The 19,455-nt window shown below is 39.3% G+C and overlaps 1 protein-coding gene across 9 annotated transcripts in view; it reads right to left on the bottom strand.

The window, feature by feature from the left end:
• Window positions 1-3,239: 3,239 nt before the first annotated feature.
• Window positions 3,240-19,455, bottom strand: part of CEP63 (centrosomal protein 63) — a 103,550-nt gene continuing 87,334 nt past the window's right edge. For 7 of the 9 annotated variants that reach the window (XM_057494026.1, XM_036875444.2, XM_057494027.1 and 4 more), the window contains 3 exons: window positions 6,205-6,410; window positions 5,125-5,404; window positions 3,240-3,632 (listed from right to left, as the gene is read on the bottom strand). In XM_057494026.1, the coding sequence (XP_057350009.1) occupies window positions 3,474-3,632; window positions 5,125-5,404; window positions 6,205-6,410 (645 nt within the window). In that variant the 3' untranslated portion in view covers window positions 3,240-3,473. Of the gene's footprint in view, window positions 3,633-5,124; window positions 5,405-6,204; window positions 6,411-19,455 lie in introns of those variants that run through there. The other 2 variants (XM_057494029.1, XM_057494030.1) reach the window with 2 other exon arrangements.

Genomic DNA, 19,455 nt, shown 5'->3' with positions numbered 1-19,455 from the left:
GTCTGCTTGATAGTGTCCTGTCTCTGAAGCTTTCTTCACTTGTATTTTTTTTTCTGTAAAACTGAATCACTTCTAATGACCTTTGTGTTTGCTGATCCTTTCTTCTGCTTGATCTAGCCTGTTGTTGAACCCTTCTAATCAATTTTTCAGTTAGATTATTGTTTTTTTTCAAAAAACTTAAGTATCATTGATATACAGTCTTGTATTGGTTTCAAGTATATTACACAGTGGTCTAAGTTACTTATATTAAATCCTCACCCCCCTAGTGCAGTTATTATCTGTCAACATAGGCTATTGTAAATAATGTGGCAATAAACATATTGGTGAATATATCTTTTTGAGTCAAGGATTTTGTCTTCTTTGGGTAAATTGCTAGAAGTGGAATTACTGGGTTGTATGGTATTTGTATTTTTAGTTTTTTGAGGAATCTCCATACTACTTTCCACAGTAGCTGCACCAATTTACACTCCCAACAACAGCGTAAGAGGGTTCCCTTTTCTCCACATCCTTGTCAACACTTGTTAAGTTTTGTCTTTTGGATAGTGGACATTTTAAGTGATGTGAGATGACATCTCACTGTGGTTTTGATTATTGAGTTCTTTAGCTCTCTAATTCTGTTTGGTATTTAAAGTATTTCTATCTCTTTGCTGGAATTCTTTGTTCATGCATTGTTTTCTTGATCTCAGTGAGCATCTTTATGAGATGAATTTTGAATTAAGTCAGCTATTTTGAATTTATCTCTGTCAGGTAAATCATATAACTGTTTCATTAGGGTCAGTTTCTAGAGATTTATTTTGTTCCTTTGAAACATCTTTGTCTGTCTCTTCATTTTCCTTAATTCTCTATGCTGGTGTTTGTGCATCAGACCAAGCAGGTGCTTGTTGAGAATTTAGCTAAGCTAAGCTGTTCCATATTATTGTTGCCTTAGCACCACTCCTGGCCTTTATGATATGGCCTCATACAGGAGACAACCTCCACTGATCAGCCTGGTTAGAGATTCTGCAGGTCTCTACACACTCTTTCTCTCCCTGGAGAGAAATAGGCAGCTGTGCTTTTGCCAGCTTGCTCTGTGGTGAGCCAAGAAGGGGAGCCATGGTGTTTGCTGGCTTAAGCTGCTGTGCCCATTCTCCCCCAAGCTGTTAGACTGTGGTGGGGCCCACCAGACTCCGAGACTGGCTAGACGGAGGTCAGTCCTTTGGGGATTCCCCATGGGCAAACTGGTGTGCTGGTCATGTGTACCACTCCTCTGGGAGAAGCTGGGAGCAAGGGGGTCTCTTTCTGACTGTATGACGCTGTGCAAGGAGTAGAGACTCCAGCGAGGGTGCCTAGAATCTCCTTAGCAGCTTTAGTGAGTCTGGCTTTTCGGGTGCCTGGAGTGTAGGAGATTTTTACTTAGTTTCCAGATTTCTCATAAAGAGAATTTGTGAATTGTTGCTGAATTGGTGAGTTTGTTGGGAAGGATGTGCAAGGATTCCTACTCTGTCAACTTTCTGCCTTGATTTAAGTCAGAATGATGTTGGGGAAAATTAGTTGCACAGATGTGCAGAGCAAGATTAAGGAAAGTATCTTGGTCCTAACTCTCCCTTATGTAAATTTTCAATCAGTCATTATTTTTTTCTTCAAATTTGCCCCCTTACCCCAGACTTCCTTGGTTTTGCTAGGCAGGAAAATAGATATGAGGGTGGTGGAAAGAGAATAAGGCCAGGAAAAAGTGTGGAGGGAGGGAGAAGGGGACCAAGGGGTATTATGATTAGTGCACATGGTGTGTGGGGGATCATGGGAAGAAAGTGTAGCACAGAGAAGACAAGTAGTGACTCTATAGCATCTTACTACGCTGTCCTGACTGTAAGGCGGTATGTGGTGGGAACTTGGTATTAGGGGGGAATGTAGTAACCATGTTGCTCATGTGAAACATGAGCATAAGATTGTATATCAATAATAACTTAATTAAAAAAAAATGGTGAATGTTCAACCTAAGATACTTATCAGATATTCAAGTGAAAATATCTAAACCAGCACTCTGGGGAGGTTCGGGTTAGTTTTGAGTGTATGGGTCACTGGTCACTGGTATCAAAAATCTTAAAAACTGAATGGAATATTCTAGAAAAGTTGAGTGAAAAAACCCACACTAAAGCCCTAGGGAGGGACTTTAGAAGAGGAAAATCCAGAAGACTAGAGATGGAGTGGTCAGCGAAGTATGAGGGAAACCAGGAGTGTCAGGCCACAGAAGCCATAGAAGGCAGAGAGGCCCACTGTGTAAAATGATGCTCAGGGATTAATTGGGTCACGGCGGCCTCAAGAACGAGAGCAGTTTCATGGTGCTGATGGAAGTGGGCGCAGAGAGGGTTAAGAAGAGAGGAACCGGTAACGGTCTCTGCAGACAACTCTTGCCAGAAATGTTTGGGTGAAGGGGAGCAAATGTATGGAGCAGTAGACAAGAGAGGCACTGGTGATTGAGCTTTTATTTTGCTTTAAAGGAAGGAGACATGACAGGATGTTTGTATGCAAATGTCAGGAAAGATCCAGTGGAGAGGGGGAGTGCCTTGAGTGGGCCAGTCCCTACCTGCCCCACCTTCCTGCCTCTGGCTATGTGCTCCAGCTCCTCTGCTGGACCATCTCCTACGGTCCTCACAGGCTGGTGTCCTCCAGAGCCCCAAACCCTGCATTTCTGCTACTCTCTCCACACCCTTCTTGGTAGATGTTACCCGGTAGATCCTACCAGCTCTCCTGGGGTTCAAACTTACAGCACATCGAGATCTGCGTCTCCCCTTTAGGACCAGAAACGCCGATGCTGAGCACTTCTACTGGCCGTCCCGCAGGCACACACCCTAAAGGTGGCTGCTACCCCTACTTCCACCTTTCTCTTCTACTTGAGTTATGTACAAAAGAGGGCTCTCTGTCAGAGTTCTTTAGCCCCGGTATACACTTCTGGACCGATTTTGCACATTATGAGCCCAATTGGCTAGCAAGTGGCTACCAGGCCAGTGAAGTGCCAGCCCAAGCAGCTAGTACCAGTGGCAGGACCAGTTTATCGACGTGCATTATCTGACTCTGAAATCCATACTCCTACTACATACTTCCCTTAAGGGAAGTTCCATAGTGACTGTCTTCAACACATATCATACAATATTTACTAGCCTATTAATATGAGTCTAATCTCTAATTAGTCAATAGCTCTTCACGTTTAAGTCAGCAAGGGAAAGTATCACTTTATAATAAATATTCATAGGAGAAAAAAGTCTAGCAAGGTGGTTTATTCTTACAAGTTATTGCTGGGAAAAGTCCGTCAAACAAACCAGTGCACTGAAAATACCTTAGAGAAGTATCAGTTTTTCAGATTTCTTCACAACTTTTAGTATGTCTCATCTTTATGGTTTTTATATGTTCATGCTCTTGGATAGCTGCTACTTCAGAAGACAGTAACTCTTTGGGGCCTATTTTTATTTCCCAGTTTGTGATTTTTTAAAAAGTGGCTACTTCAAGACAGTAAACTGTTTTACTGTCTTTTCACTCTCTCTTTTTAGTTCCTCAATATGGGCATCCAGGCGCTCTAGAATATGATGAGACCTCAGTTCCTCCTCTTCCAAAAATCTTGCAGCGATTGAACCAAGAGGAGATACAGGCAAGGGACACTAGAAGAGAAACAAATTTCAACCCATCATCAGTTAAATAGTATACTTCTAAGATACATTCCTTACACTATTTTCTAACTAGCAGTATTAAAAGGTAATTTTTAAAAAAATATTTTTTTCTCTGAAGACATATTTCTTTGATTTTATCCTAATGGCAAGAATAGTAAGAATAATTTTTTTAAAGTTCTGCAAAAATTAACACAGATCTCTTCCTTTCTGACCCCAGTTGTATAAATGTCAAGTGTCTTATAAATATATTAGTTATTGGTCTGAAGAATATCTCAAATTGTTAGACTTGTATATCCTTCTAAACCACACAAAAGAATACTTAATGTCTGCTATTTCAAATTTTCTTTTTTTTAAAGGTATTATTGATATACACTCTTATGAATGTTTCACATGAAAAACAATGTGGTTACTACATTCACCCATATTCAAATTTACTTTCTAAAAATCTGAACATTTTCTTTTACTTTAAAGCATAGAAAATCTACCTTTAACATATTAGATACCAGTTAAAATCAGTATTTTCCCTCCTCCAAAATTTCAGTCCATAGTCCTTATCTAAAACCCTTGGGGCCAGTGGTGTTTCAGAAATCAAATTTCAGAGAGTAAAAGTCACTGTGCATGGTTGGTCCTTGCTCGCAGGGGTTATGGTCTAAAATATCACGTCAAACACTGTTTCAGGGAACACAGAGTCATTAGGGGAAATATCCGTACACCTCATACAGTTATCATCCTAAAAATGTCTCAGCCTGGTAGATGCCATTTTTTTTATTTCACAGAAGGGAGAATGAGACTCCGAAGCCAAGTGACTTGCCCCAAGCCAGCCCACTAACTTTGCTGGCCCAGAGATGGGACTCAAACCCTGTTCACCCGGGCCTGGTCCCAGCTTCATGTGTAGCAGTGGCCACCTCTGGGTGAGGGCAGAGCGCCACAGCACCTCTGTGGGTAGTGTACAAGTCTGGTGACTGAAAATTCTTTGCAGCTCTACCCACAGAGGTGCTGTGGCAGGAACAAGGGGCCGGCAGAGTCCAGGGCTGCCTCTGCCTCAGGCCTCCACTGTTCTGGGCACATTAGATGCAATCCCTCCCTTCCCCTTCTACCCTTTCCAACAGTTCCTTTTTCATTCTTACTGTCTATGTCTCAGACTGTCTTGGCATCCAGAGACATTCCCTGAACAAGCCATTCCAATACAAAATTGAACCGCTGAAAAAGGCAGGAAAGGAATTTCTAATTAGGGTTAAAAAACAAATGAATACCTGTAATTCATGTTGCATTTCAAAAGTAAGATGAATTCTGCAAAGTAACTGTGGCAGAATGTATCCCCACAGCAAAACCATAAGACAGAAATATACGAGAATGTAAAGGGCACTTAAGACAGAGAACCTTTAAGTAAGGAAAAAAACCCATCACCCTCCTCTCACCCTTACAAAATAAAATCAAACTAAATAAACTTAATAAACTAGTAAGGTGAGAAAAGTTTCCATACCGAAGACATAAACTCTTCTTGGTCATTTATACTCTCAGAGACAGTGTCAGAAAAATTGGCTTCATTTGTATCTAGCACTGAAGACAAAGAGTGAGTGTCACACAGAAAGTTGGAAGGCAAAGAGACGGTGGAGCTGTCAGGGCTGGTGTGAGGACTCTGGGGACTGAGGTCCCTGGATATGGGCTCTATACTATCCGACGCTTTTTCTCCTGGAGAATGAAGACCTGTTCTGCAGTGCTCAGTCTTTAGTCCATCAGGTCTGTGCTGGCCATGGGCTGGCCTGGATAGCAGATTAGAAAACAAAACAAATAAAGATTGTTGCACTTTTCTCTCTTTAAACCCAAAATGCTATATAGGAAGTTCACTTAAAAATAAACAGGCTAACTAGCAAGGCTGTAATTTACAAAATGAGCAGCCCACTCAGACCAGGTGTTCTATCATTCAGACCCCAATTATCCAAACCCCACTGCCAGGCCCTGACTTCACACACTTAAAATACAGTATGGAAGACTTGCTGCCAAAGTAATCTAATGTGGTTAGAGATGGGAAAGGGAGAAGTACTGTGCACACAGAAGTATGACTAACCTCACCTGGGATGGGGGTTGGGGAATGGGGAGTCGGGGTGAGGGTCAACAAAGGTCTTTGATAGGAAAACATGTTATCAGCTGAAGCAGGTGGTTTTTCATTGCATGCTGACCTTTTATGGGTAATAGCCTGTAATTAAGTGACCACAAACACAAAGGAAGCTTTTTTAAATTAAAAAACAACTTCTACTTCTTATGGGACAAGTGGGGTTGGAGAGGTGGGAGGCAGCATGAAAGGCTGAGGGGGTGTAATGATATTGTTTGTACCTCCATCCAGGGTGTCTATCTAAAGCTTGAATGAAAGTGCTATATGACATTCCTCCATTTTTTTAAACCTGGAAGTACAGTAGCTTTACTTTGCACACTATAGTTCAGAATTAAATATAGAGTCCTTAGATGGAGATTTAATTTCTGTAAGTCAGAAATGAGAATTATATATATATATATATACACATACATAATGATACACATTTTAAATAAACTGAATAAATTTTACTTCAACTCTGTATTCTTGAACTCAGGTGCTCTGCTGTGTGTCCGTCTAAAGATCCTGTCATGGTTTTCTTTGCCTGTCTGAGTAGAAACCTCCAGCTTAGATTTGGTATCCATCAAATCTTTCTGCAGTTGTTGATTTTCAGACACTAATTTATTTAATGCCTCAGTATAATTTTCCTGGAGGTCTGCTAGTGAAACCTCTTTTGCCTAATAAAAAAGAATACAAGAGTCACTAAATTTGTATAAGAATACCTGTGATCTTGGATACTGCTGTTAGAAAATCACATTTTTCTAGCTGTAACTAGTCCATCTATGGCTTTACTTTAGAAAAAGTGAAGATTTGTTTTTGGCTCCCTAAGAGGAAAAATCGCTCTGTTTCTTACAGTAAGTAGGGGTGGAAAAGTAGGAGTACAGTGGGCTTCCCTGACATGCCAAGGACTAGCCAAGGCCCCAGAAGAAGGCTGACTGGACAAGGAAAGATCAAGTGGGAATCTGAAACAGGGAAAAGGAAGAAAACAACAGAAGTCCTTTTATAGGAGTAGATTCTTCAAGAAAGAGAAGGTTGATACGTTCCACAATCCTATGGAAGAAATCAAGAGACCTAGTTCAAAGGAATTTAAACAGAAGGTTCTGAAAGGGAATTCTGGCTGGTGGGGACAACTTCCAAGTAAGTACTCTATGGTATTATAGATTTTACGTAACGGCACCTGTTCTGGGATGTGCAACCAATTTGGACATGATAAAGTAGCATTCCGGTATAAGGAAGGAATGACAACTCTGATCTGCTCTGAGTTCTGTGATCATAAATCTTACTGCTCTTAAGTCTAGATAGATGTTTCCTGGTAATACAGTACCTGGAAAAACAGTAGTGTGGACCACTTTTTTTCTAATGACAAAATGTTTTCATTAGTATTCTGAAATTATGGTAATCTTCTCTGGAGTTTAAGGTGATATTTACCTTGTTCTTTTCTATAAAGAATTTTCTGAAAATGAGCTGGTCAAGAATAGTCCGATAAACAAAATTTACCTAACAAAACAAACCTAAAGTACAACTATTTAATTATCCATGTAACAGTAATAATAAATTACAAAATCTTTCCATAACTTGTCAATGGCAGATAAAATCTCAAAAGAACAAATACAGGATATAGGAGTTAAACTACAAACTACTGTCAGTTTTAAAAGTGATAATTAATTTTATCAGATCTATTACTTTCATTATTAAGATAATTAGGTAATTTTATTAAAATACTTATTTAACCCAAACATTCATTTATTGAACTAATTCCACCTTCCAAGATGGTAAATCATAAAAAAGACACTTTCTAGTAATTATTCTTAATATGTACAACATGTTCACCCTGTGTATAACTTCAAAACCAGAGAAGCTTAAACTGTTGACAGGATTTGTACCAGCCAGATTTGGTGTCTGATGTAATTAAATACCCTTAAAAAAAAAAAAAAAAGAAGATAATGCTTGCCTTTGCCAGGCATCTTAGTATTTTCTTAAATTTATTATATTATTAACAACAATTACAGAAAAATGAGTATGAAAGTTAATATAAAAACTGAACAGCAAGCCCACTCTTGGCTGTGTAAAGAAGGGACAATACTACCACTGGCAGATGAAGTTTCAGGAGCAATTAAGTGGAGAATATCTGGTCATAGACTGGCTTAAGTGCCCCTGAGAGTTCCCAACTGTTAAATATAACAGGGAATCACTGCATAAGGTAAGATTCTACCAGGTCTGGCCAAATCCTGAGGTTTTTGAAGAGTCTGTGTTGAAGATCAGGTTGGTTCTTGTATTTTTCCACTACTAGCTTAGTACTGGCTTTATCAGAGTATATAAAGTCATTTTCCTTCCTTCCACCCATCCATCCATTTTCACTCTTACAAAATGTTTAGCTGTTGTCTCCTCTCAGATTTTTCCTATCCTTGTCGATTTGTGCCTTTAAAAAAAAAGATCTTTTCACTATAATTTTAAAGGGGTTTGGGAGGCAGTAGGGTTTAATGCATATTTTCATATGGAATCCAATGAAAGCCTAATACTTCATAGTACAGAAAGGAACAAATTAACCATCCCACTCTAATATTTAGTTTATTTCTAAATCTTGGATATTACAAACAACACTGAAGTGACCATTTTTTACACATTTACTCCTAAAGGATGGATTCTTAGGTAATGCAAGCTGCAATGACATTTCTGGCAAACTATTAGGCAATGACTATCAAAATCAGAAATGCACATGACCCAGGGGTTTATAGGCTATGTATACTGACAAGTTTAATGGATAGTGCTAAATGATCCTCCAGAAAGGCTGTATCAATTCACTTTGTCATTAAAAGAACATTAGAGAATCTACTGCCCTATATCCTTACCAACAATGGCTATATTAGTTTTTTTAAATAATTGTCAAGCCAATTAGGAAATGAACATTTATTAAAAATCCATCAACATCATCCACCACATCAACAAAAAGGACAAAAACCACATGATCATCCCCATAGATGCTGAAAAAGCATTTGACAAAATTCAATATCCATTCATGATAAAAACTCAACAAAATGGGTATAGACGGGAAGTACCTCAACATAATAGAGGCCATATATGACAAACCCACAGCCAACATCATACTTAACAGCGAGAAGCTGAAAGCTTTTCCTTTAAGATCAGGAACAAGACAAGGATGCCCACTCTCCCCACTTTGATTCAACAGAGTACTGAAGGTTCTAGCCATCGGGACAACACAAAGAAATAAAAGGCATCCAGATTGGTAAGGAATAACCCAAACTGCCCCTGTTTGCAGATGACATGATACTGTACATGAAAAACCCTGAAGAATCCACTCTAAAACTATTAGATCTAATATCTGAATTCAGCAAAGTTGCAGGATACAAAATTAATACAGGGAAATCTGTTGCATTCCTATACACCTACGATGAACTGGCAGAAAGAGAAATCAGAAAAACAATACCATTCACAACTGCATCAAAAAGAATAAAATACCTAGCTATACCCTGAAAACTATGGGACACTCTTTTAAGAGAAATTAAAGAGGACACTAATAAATGGAAATTCATCCCATGCTCTTGGGTAGGAAGAATATTGTCAAAATGGCCATCCTGCCTAAAGCAATCTACAGATTCAATGCAATCCCTATCAAAATACTGACAGTATTCTTCAATGAACTAGAACAAATAGTTCTGAAATTCATATGGAAACACAGAAGACCCCGAACAGCCAAAACAATCCTGAGAAGGAAGAATAAAGCAAGGGATCTCGCTTCCCAAATTCAAGCTCTACTACCAAAGCCACAGTAATCAAGACAGTCTAGTACTGGCACAAGAACAGACCCATAGACCAGTGGAACAGACCAGAGAGCCCAGATATTAACCCAAGCATATATGGTCAATTAATATATAATAAAGGAGCCATGGATATACAATGGGGAAATGACAGCCTCTTCAACAGCTGTTGTTGGCAAAACTGGACAACTACATGTAAGACAATGAAACTAGATTATTGTCTAACCCTATACACAAAAGTAAACTCAAAATGCATCAAAGACCTGAATGTAAGTCATGAAACTACAAAACTCTTAGAAAAAAATATAGGCAGAAATTTCCTGGACATAAACATGAGCAACTTCTTCATGAATGCATCTCCGTGAGCAAGGGAAACAAAAGCAAAAATGAACAAGTGGGACTATATCGAACTAAAAAGCTTCTGTACAGCAAAGGACTCCATAAGGAGAACAAAAAGACATCCTACAGTACGGGAGAATTTATATCAGGTAAATGACACACCCGATAAGGGATAGACATCCAAATTATATAAAGAGCTCATGCACCTCAACAAACAAAAAGCAAATAAGCCAATTAAAAAATGGGCAGAGGATCTGAACAGACACTCCTCTAAAGAATAAATTCAGATGGCCAAAAGGCACATGAAAAAATACTCTACATCACAAATCATCAGGGAAATGCAAATCAAAACCACAATGAGATATATCACCTTACACCAGTTTAGGACGGCCACCATCCAAAAGACAAACACACAACAAATGTTGTTGAGTACATGGAGAAAGGGGAACCCTCCTACACTGCTGCTGTGAATGTAAATTAGTTCAACCATTGTGGAAAGCAGTATGGAGGTTCCTCAAAAAACTCAAAATAGAAATACCATTTGACCCAGGAATTCCACTACTATGAATTTACCCTAAGAATGCAGGAGCCCAGTTTGAAAAAGACATATGCACCTCTATGTTTATTGCAGCACTATTTACAATAGCCAAGAAATGGAAGCAATGTAAGTGTCCATCAGTAGATGAATGGATAAAGAAGAGGTGGTACATATACACAATGGAATATTATTCAGCCATAAGAAGAACACAAATCCTACCATTTGCAACAACATGGATGGAGCTAGAGGGTATTATGCTCAGTGAAATAAGCCAGGCGGAGAAAGACAAGTATCTAATGATTTCACTCATCTGTGGAGTATAAGAACAAAGCAAAAACTGAAGGAACAAAACAGCAGCAGACTCATAGAACCCAAGAATGGACTAACAGTTATCAAAGGGAAAGGGACTGGGGAAGATGGGTGGGAAGGGAGGGATAACGGGATAAAGGGACATTATGATTAGCACACATAATGTATGGGGGGCGGCATAGGGAAGGCAGTATAACACAGAGAAGACAAGTAGTGATTCTACAGCATCTTAACACGCTGATGGACAGTGACTGTAATGGTATATGTGGTGGCGACTTGATAATAGGGGGAGTCTAGTAACCATAATGTTGCTCATGTAATTGTATATTAATGGTACCAAAAAAAAAAGGAAAAAAAGAACATTTATTTACTTTGATTATATTAGGGAGATTGAACAGCTTTTCTTCTTTACTGGATTTGTGTATCACTTCTACAAATTATCTATTTGTTTTTTTCCTGCATTCCAATTTTTAAAATATCTTTGTTAAGAAAAAATCCTTCTCTGTATATATATTTTATTATTTAAATAAAGAAACAATAAATTCAACCCTGTTAAGATATGTTGAGGCTCAATGAGTTGTTTTCCAAGTAAGAAATAATTAAATTGGACAATGATTATATTTTTTATTTTGCTATTAATGTACAATTACATGAACATTATGGTTACTAGACTACCCCTGCTGTCAAGACCGCACCCCATACACCATTACAATTACAGTCCATCAGTGTAGTAAGATGCTACAGAATCACTACTAGTCTTCTCTGTTATACTGCCTTCCCTGTGTCCTCCCTCTACATTATACGTGCTAATCGTGATGCCCCTTTATCCCTCTTATCCCTCCCTTCCCAGCCATCTTCCTCAGTCCCTTTCCCTTTGGTAACTGTTACTCCATTTTTGGGTTCTGTGAGTCTGCTGCTGTTTTGTTCCTTCAGATTTTTCTTTGCTGTTATACTCCACAGATGATGGAAATCATTTGATACTTGTCTTTCTCCGCCTGGCTTATTTCACTGAGCGTAATACCCTCTAGCTCCATCCATGTTGTTGCAAATGGTAGGATGTTTTCTTCTTATGGCTGAATAATATTCCATTGTATACATGTACCACATCTTTATCCATTCATCTACTGATGGACACTTAGGTTGCTTCCATTTCTTGGCTATTGTAAATAGTGCTGCAATAAACACAGAGGTGCATATGTCTTTTTCAAACTGGGCTCCTGCATTCTTAGGGTAAATTCACAGGAGTGGAATTCCTGGGTCAAATGGTATTTCTATTTTGAGTTTTTTGAGGAATCTCCATACTGCTTTCCACAATGGTTGAACTAATTTACATTCACACCAGCAAGGTAGGAGGATTCCCCTTTCTCCACATACTCAACAATATTTGTTGTTGTTTGGGTATTGGATAGTGGCCACCCTAACTGGTGTGAGGTGATATCTCATTGTGGTTTTAATTTGCATTTCTCTGATGATTAGCGATGTGGAGCATCTTCTCATGTGTCTGTTTGCCATCTGAATTTCTTCTTTGGAGGAGTGTCTGTTCAGATCCTCTGCCCATTTTTTTAATTGGCTTATTTGCTTTTTGTTTGTTGAGGTGCATGAGCTCTTTATATAATTTGGATGTCTATCCCTTATCAGGTATGTCATTTACCTGATATAAATTCTCCCATACTATAGGATGCCTTTTTGTTCTCCTTGTGGAGTCCTTTGCTGTACAGAAGCTTTTTAGTTCGATACAGTCCCACTTAATTCATTTTTGCTTTTGTTTTCCTTGTCCGCGGAGATGCGTTCATGAAGTTGCTCATGTTTATGTCCAGGAAATTTCTGCCTATGATTTTTGTAAGAGTTTTATAGTTTCATAACTTACATTCAGGTCTTTGATGCATTTTGAGTTTACTTTTGTGTATGGGATTAGACAATAATCCAGTTTCACTCTCTTACATGTAGTTGTCCAGTTTTGCCAACACCAGCTGTTGAAGAGGCTGTCATTTCCCCATTGTATATCCATGGCTCCTTTATTATATATTAATTGACCATGTATGCTTGGGTTAATATCTGGGCTCTCTAGTCTGTTCCACTGGCCAATGAATCTGTTCTTGTGCCAGTACCAGATTGTCTTCATTACTGTGGCTTTGTAGTAAAGCTTGATGTCGGGAGCATAATTCCCCCCACTTTATTCTTCCTTCTCAGGATTGCTTGGCTATTTTGGGGTCTGTTGTGGTTCCATATAAATTTTAGAACTATTTGCTCTACATCATTGAAGAATGCTGTTGGTAATTTGATAGGGATTGCATCGAATCTGTATATTGCTTTGGGCAGGATGGCCATTTTGATGATATTAATTCTTCCTAGCCAGGAGCATGGGATGAGTTTCCATTTGTTAGTGACCTCTTTAATTTCTCTTAAGAGTGTCTTGTAGTTTTCAGGGTATAGGTCTTTCACTTCCCTGGTTAGGTTTATTCCTAGGTATTTTATTCCTTTTGATGCTATTGTGAATGGAATTGTTTTACTGATTTCTCTATTAGTTCATTGTTAGTGTATAGGAAAGCTACAGATTTCTGTGTGTTAATTTTGTATCCTGCAACTTTGCTGAATTCCGATATCAGTTCTAGTAGTTTTGCAGTGGAGTCTTTAGGGTTTTTTATGTACAATATCATGTCATCTGCAAATAGTAACAGTTTGACTTCTTCTTTACCAATCTGGATTCCTTGTATTTCTTTGTTTTGTCTGATTGCCGTGGCTAGGACCTCCAGTACTATGTTGAATAACAGTGGGGAGAGTGGGCATCCGTGTCTTGTTCCCGATCTCAGAGGAAAAGCTTTCAGCTTCTCGCTGTTCATTATGATGTTAGCTGTGGGTTTATCATATATGGCCTTTATTATGTTGAGGTACTTGCCCACTATGCCCATTTTGTTGAGAGTTTTTATCATGAATGGATGTTGAATTTTGTCGAATGCTTTTTCAGCATCTATGGAGATGATCATGTGGTTTTTGTCCTTTTTGTTGATGTGGTGGATGATGTTGATGGATTTTAGAATGTTGTACCATCCTTGCATCCCCTGGGATGAATCCCACTTGGTCATGGTGTATGATCCTCTTGATGTATTTTTTAATTCGGTTTGCTAATATTTTGTTGAGTATTTTTGCATCTATGTTCCTCGGGATATCGGTCTGTAGTTTTTTTTTGGTGGAGTCTTTGCATGGTTTTGGTATTAGGGTGATGTTGGCTTCTTACAATGAATTTGGGAGTATTCCCTCCTCTTCTATTTTTTGGAAAACATTAAGGAGAATGGGTATTATGTCTTTTCTGTATGTCTGATAAAATTCCGAGGTAAATCCATCTGGCCCAGGGGGTTTTGTTCTTGGGTAGTTTTTTGATTACTGCTTCAATTTCGTTGCTGGTAATTGGTCTGTTTAGATTTTCTGTTTCTTTCTGGGTCAGGAAAGGTCTTGGAAGGTTGTATTTTTCTGGGAAGTTGTCCATTTCTCCTAGGTTTTCCAGCTTGTTAGCATATAGGTTTCCATAGTTTTCTCTAATAAGTCTTTGTATTTCTATGAGGTCCATCGTGATTTTTGTTTCTCGTTTCTGATTCTGTTGATGTGTGTTGACTCTATTTTTCTCTTAATAAGTCTGGATAGAGGCTTAAGTATTTTGTTTATTTTCTCGAAGAATCAGCTCTTGGTTTCATTGATTTTTTTCTATTGTTTTATTCTCCTCAATTTTATTTATTTCTTCTCTGATCTTTATTACGTTCCTCCATCTGCTGACCTTAGGCCTCATTTGTTCTTTTTTCCAATTTCGATAATTGTGACATTTGACTATTCATTTGGGATTGTTCTTCCTTCTTTAAATATACCTGGATTGCTATATACTTTCCTCTTAGAACTGCTTTTGCTGTGACCCACAGAAGTTGGGGCTTTGTGTTGTTGTTGTCATTTGTTTACATATATTGCTGGATCTCCATTTTAATTTGGTCATTGGTCCATTGATTATTTAGGAGCATGTTGTTAAGCCTCCATGTGTTTGTGAGCCTTTTTGCTTTCTTTGTACAGTTTATTTCTAGTTTTATGCCTTTGTGGTCTAAAAAGTTGGTTGGTAGGATTTCAATCTTTTGGAATTTACTGAGGCTCTTTTTGTGACCTAGTATGTGGTCTATTCTGGAGAATGTTCCATGTGCACTTGAGAAGAATATGTATCCTGTTCCTTTTGGATGTAGAGTTCTATAGATGTCTATTAGGTCCATCTGTTCTAGTGTGTTGTTCAGTGCCTCTGTGTCCTTACTTATTTTCTGTGTGTTGTATCTGTCCTTTGGAGTGAGTGGTGTGTTGAAGTCTCCCCAAATGAATGCATTGCATTCTATTTCCTCTTTTAATTCTGTTAGTATTTGTTTCACATATGTTGGTGCTCCTGTATTGGGTGCATATATGTTTATAATGGTTATATCCTCTTGTTGGACTGAGCCCTTTATCATTATGTAATGTCCTTCTTTATTTCTTGTTCCTTTCTTTATTTTGAAGTCTATTTTGTCTGACACTAGTATTGCAGCACCTGCTTTTTTCTCTCTGTTGTTTGCATGAAATATCTTTTTCCATCCCTTGACTTTTAATCTGTGCATGTCTTCGGGTTTGAGGTGAGTCTCTTGTAAGCAGCATACAGATGGGTCTTGCTTTTTTATCCATTCTATTACTCTGTGTATTTTGATTGGTGCATTCAGTCCATTTACATTTAGGGTGATTATTGAAAGATATGTACTTATTGCCATTGCAGGCTTTAGATTCGTGGTTACCAAAGGTTCAAGGTTAGCTTCTTTACTACCTTACTGTCTAACTTAACTCACTTATTGAGCTGTTATAAACACAGTCTGATGATTATTTCTCTCCCTTCTTATTCCTCCTCCTCTATTCTTCATATGTTGGGTGTTTTGTTCTGTGCTCTTTTTATGAGTGCTCCCATCTAGAGCAGTCCCTCTAAGATACCCTGTAGAAGTGGTTTGTGGGAGGCAAATTCCCTCAACTTTTGCTTGTCTGGGAATTGTTTAATCCCTCCTTCATATTTAAATGCTAATCATGCTGGATACAGTATCCTTGGTTCAAGGCCCTTCTGTTTCATTGCATTAAATATATCATGCCATTCTCTTCTGGCCTGTAAGGTTTCTGTTGAGAAGTCTGATGATAGCCTGATGGGTTTTCCTTTGTAGGTGACCTTTTTTCTCTCTCTGGCTGCCTTTAAAACTCTTTCCTTGTCCTTGATCTTTGCCATTTTAATTATTATGTGTCTTGGTGTTGTCCTCTTTGAGTCCCATCTCTCGGGAGTTCTGTGTGCTTCTGTAGTCTGAGCAACTATTTCCTCCCTGAGTCTGGGGAAGTTCTCAGCAATTATTTCTTCAAAGACGCTTTCTATCCTTTTTTCTCTCTTCTTCTTCTTCTGGTATCCCTATAATGCAGATATTGTTCCTTTTGGATTGGTCACACAGTTCTCTTAATATTGTTTCATTCCTGGAGATCCTTTTATCTCTCTCTGCGTCAGCTTCTATACGTTCCTGTTCTCTGGTTTCTATTCCATCAATGGCTCTTGCATCTTATCCATTCTGCTTATAAATCCTTCCAGAGTTTGTTTCACTTCTGTAATCTCCCTCTGGACGTCATCCCTTAGCTCTTGTATATTTCTCTGCAGCTCTGTCAGCACGTTTATGATTTTTATTTTGAATTCTTTTTCAGGGAGACTGGTTAGGTCTGTCTCTGCAGCTCCTCTCTCAGGTGTTGTCTGAACTATCTTGGACTGGACTAAATTTTTTTGCCTTTTCATGGTGATAGCAGTGGCTGTAGGCAGGTTGCGGGTGTTTCAGCTGCGAGAAGAAAGTCCTTTCCTGCTTGCTGGATGCCTTGCCCTTCTCCGCTGCCTGTGTTGGTTACCCGCACTCCTGGAGCAGCCACTGGGTTAGTCCCCTAAGCTTCTGTGGGCGGGGTCTCCGTCAGAGCAGCGCGGAGCCCTGCGGGGAGTGGCAGGCATGCCATGTGCTCTCCTCTGTGATAGTGGTGCCCCTGCTGGGCAGCTGTGTGCCAGCGGTGGCCTTTGGGTCTGGCCCGGGCGGCTGTGCGTTGGGTTGGGATTCTGGTCGTCTGCTGGGAGCATGCCTGCTCCCTCTGGCTCTGCTGCAGTTGCGCGTGGGGCTCTCCTGCGCGGGCCTCTACCAGGGTCCTCTGGCTCCACTGATGCCGGTGGGCGCAAGCCACACCCGGGCTGTTCGGTTGCTGCTGCTGCGGGCTCGTACAAGCCTCTTCTGGTCCCCTCTGGCACCGTTGGCACAAGCAATCTGCTCCCGGTCCCTTTCGGCACCACCTCCCATGGCACACGCTGCCACTCTCCTGCTACTGGGCCAGTGTGTCGGGGTCCATGCCAGTTGGAGGAACGGCTGGCAGGCTGCTTAGTGCCATGAGGGGCTTCAGAGCTGTGCTGCCTCCCTGGGGTTTAGGGCACCTAAGGTTCCCCGGTATTCCCAGCTGCTGGCTAAGCGTGCTGGGATGACTTCATCCAGCTATGGGGTCCCTGTCTCTTTAAGACTTGCAGAAAGCACTCGCTTTTCTTTTGTCTCAGGGGTGCCGGTTGCGGGGACCTGCCCACAGGTTTTGCTTTTCTGTTTCTCTAATAGCCAGCACTCCATGCACCTTGTGTCTGCGCTCCGGGTGTGGGTTTCTAGAGCTGATTGTTTAGCAGTCCTGGGCTTTCACTCCCTCCCCGTTCTGACTCCTTTCTTCCTGCTGGGTTCTGGGGTGGGGGAGCATTCGGGTCTCACCTGGCCGTGGCTTGTATCTTATCCCTTTCATGTGATGCTGAGTTCTCGCAGATGTAGATGTATCCTGGCTGTTGTACTGCATCCACTGGTGTCTCTTTTAGGAATAGTTGTATTTATTGTATTTTCATAAGTATATGTTTTGGGGAGGAGATTTCCTCTGAACTACTCACGCCGCCATCTTCCTGTCTCTGTTATTTTCTTTTTTTTGCGGTGTCTTTTCCTGGTTTTGGTATTAGAGTGATGTTGGCCTTGTAGAATGAATTTGGAAGTATTCCCTCGTCTTCTATTTTTTGGAAAACTTTAAGGAGGATGGGTATTAGGTCTTTACTAAATGTTTGATAAAACTCAGCAGTGAAATCATCTGGTCCAGGAGTTTTGTTCTTAGGTAGTTTTTTGATTACCAATTCAATTTCCTTGCTGGTAATTGGTCTATTCAGATTTTGTATTTCTTCCTGGGTCAGCCTTGGAATGTTGTATTTTTCTATAAAGTTGTCCATTTCTTGCAGGTTATCCAGTTTGTTATCACATACTTTTTCATAGTATTTTCTCATAATTCTTTGTATTTCTGTGGTGTCCATAGTGATTTTTCCTTTCTCATTTCTTATTCTGTTTATGTGTGTAGACTCTTTTTTTTCTTGATAAATCTTGCTAGGAGTTTATCTATTTTGTTTATTTTCTCAAAGAACCAGCTCTTGCTTTCATTGATTTTTTTGTACTGTTTTATCCTTGATTTTTTTCTGCTCTAATGTTTATTATGTCTCCCCTATTAACTTTAGGCCTTATTTTTTCTTTCTTTTCTGGTCTTATTAATTTTGAGTTTAGACTTTTCATTTGGGATTGTTCTTCTTTACTGAGGTAGGCCTGTATTGCAATATACTTCCCTCTTAGCATGGCCTTTGCTGTGTCCCACAGATTTTGCAGTGTTGAATTATTGTTTTTATTTGGTCATTGATCCATTGATTATTTAGGAGCATGTTATTAAGCCTCCATATGTTTTTGGGCTTTTTCATTTTCTTTGTATAACTTATTTCTAGTTTCATACCTTTGTAATCTGAGAAGCTGGTTCGTACAATTTCAATCTTCTTGAATTTACTGAGGCTCTTTTTGTGGCCTGGTGTATGATCTATTCTTGAAAATGTTCCATGTGCACTTGAGAACAACATGTATCCTGTTGCTTTTGGATGAAGTGTTCTGTAGATGTCCGTTAGGCTCATCTGTTCTAATACATTATTCAGTGCCTCTGTCTCTATTTATTTTCTGTTTGGTTAATCTGTCCTTGGTGTGAATGGTGTGTTGAAGTCTCCTAAAATGAATGCGTTGCATTCTATTTCCCCCTTTAACTCTGTTAGTATTTGTTTCACATATGTAGGTGATTCTGTGTTGGGTGCGTAGATATTTATAATAGTTATATCCTCTTGTTGAACTGACCCCTTTATCATTATGTAATGTCCTTCTTTGTCTTGTGACTTTCTTTGTTTTGACGTCTATTTTGTCTGATACAAGTACTGCAACCCCTGCTTTTTTCTCTGTATTAGCTGCATGAAATGTATTTTTCCATCCCTTCACTTTCAGTCTGTGTGTCTTTGGGTTTGAAGTGTATCTCTTATAGGCACATAAAGATGGGTCTTGTTTTTTTTATCCATTCAGTGACTCTATGTATTTTGATTAGTGCATTCAGACTGTTTACATTTAGGGTGATTATCCATAGGTATGTTCTTACTGCCACTGCAGGCTTTAGATTTGTTGTTACCAAAGGTTCAAGGGTAATTCCCTTACTATCTAACAGTCTAATTTAACTCACTTACTATGCTATTACAAACACAACCTAAAGGTTTTTTTTTTCCTCCTTTTTCTTCCTCCTCCATTCTTTATATGTTAGGTATCATATTCTGTACTCTTTGTCTATCCCTTGGTTGACTTTGGGGTTAGTGATTTCATTTTGCACCTGCTTAGCAATGAACTGTTT

This window comes from Manis pentadactyla, chromosome 16 (genome assembly GCF_030020395.1).
Source record: "Manis pentadactyla isolate mManPen7 chromosome 16, mManPen7.hap1, whole genome shotgun sequence".
Lineage (NCBI taxonomy): Eukaryota > Metazoa > Chordata > Mammalia > Pholidota > Manidae > Manis > Manis pentadactyla.
Note: the sequence above shows the minus strand (reverse complement) of the source record. Positions and strands in the feature narration are given on the sequence as shown.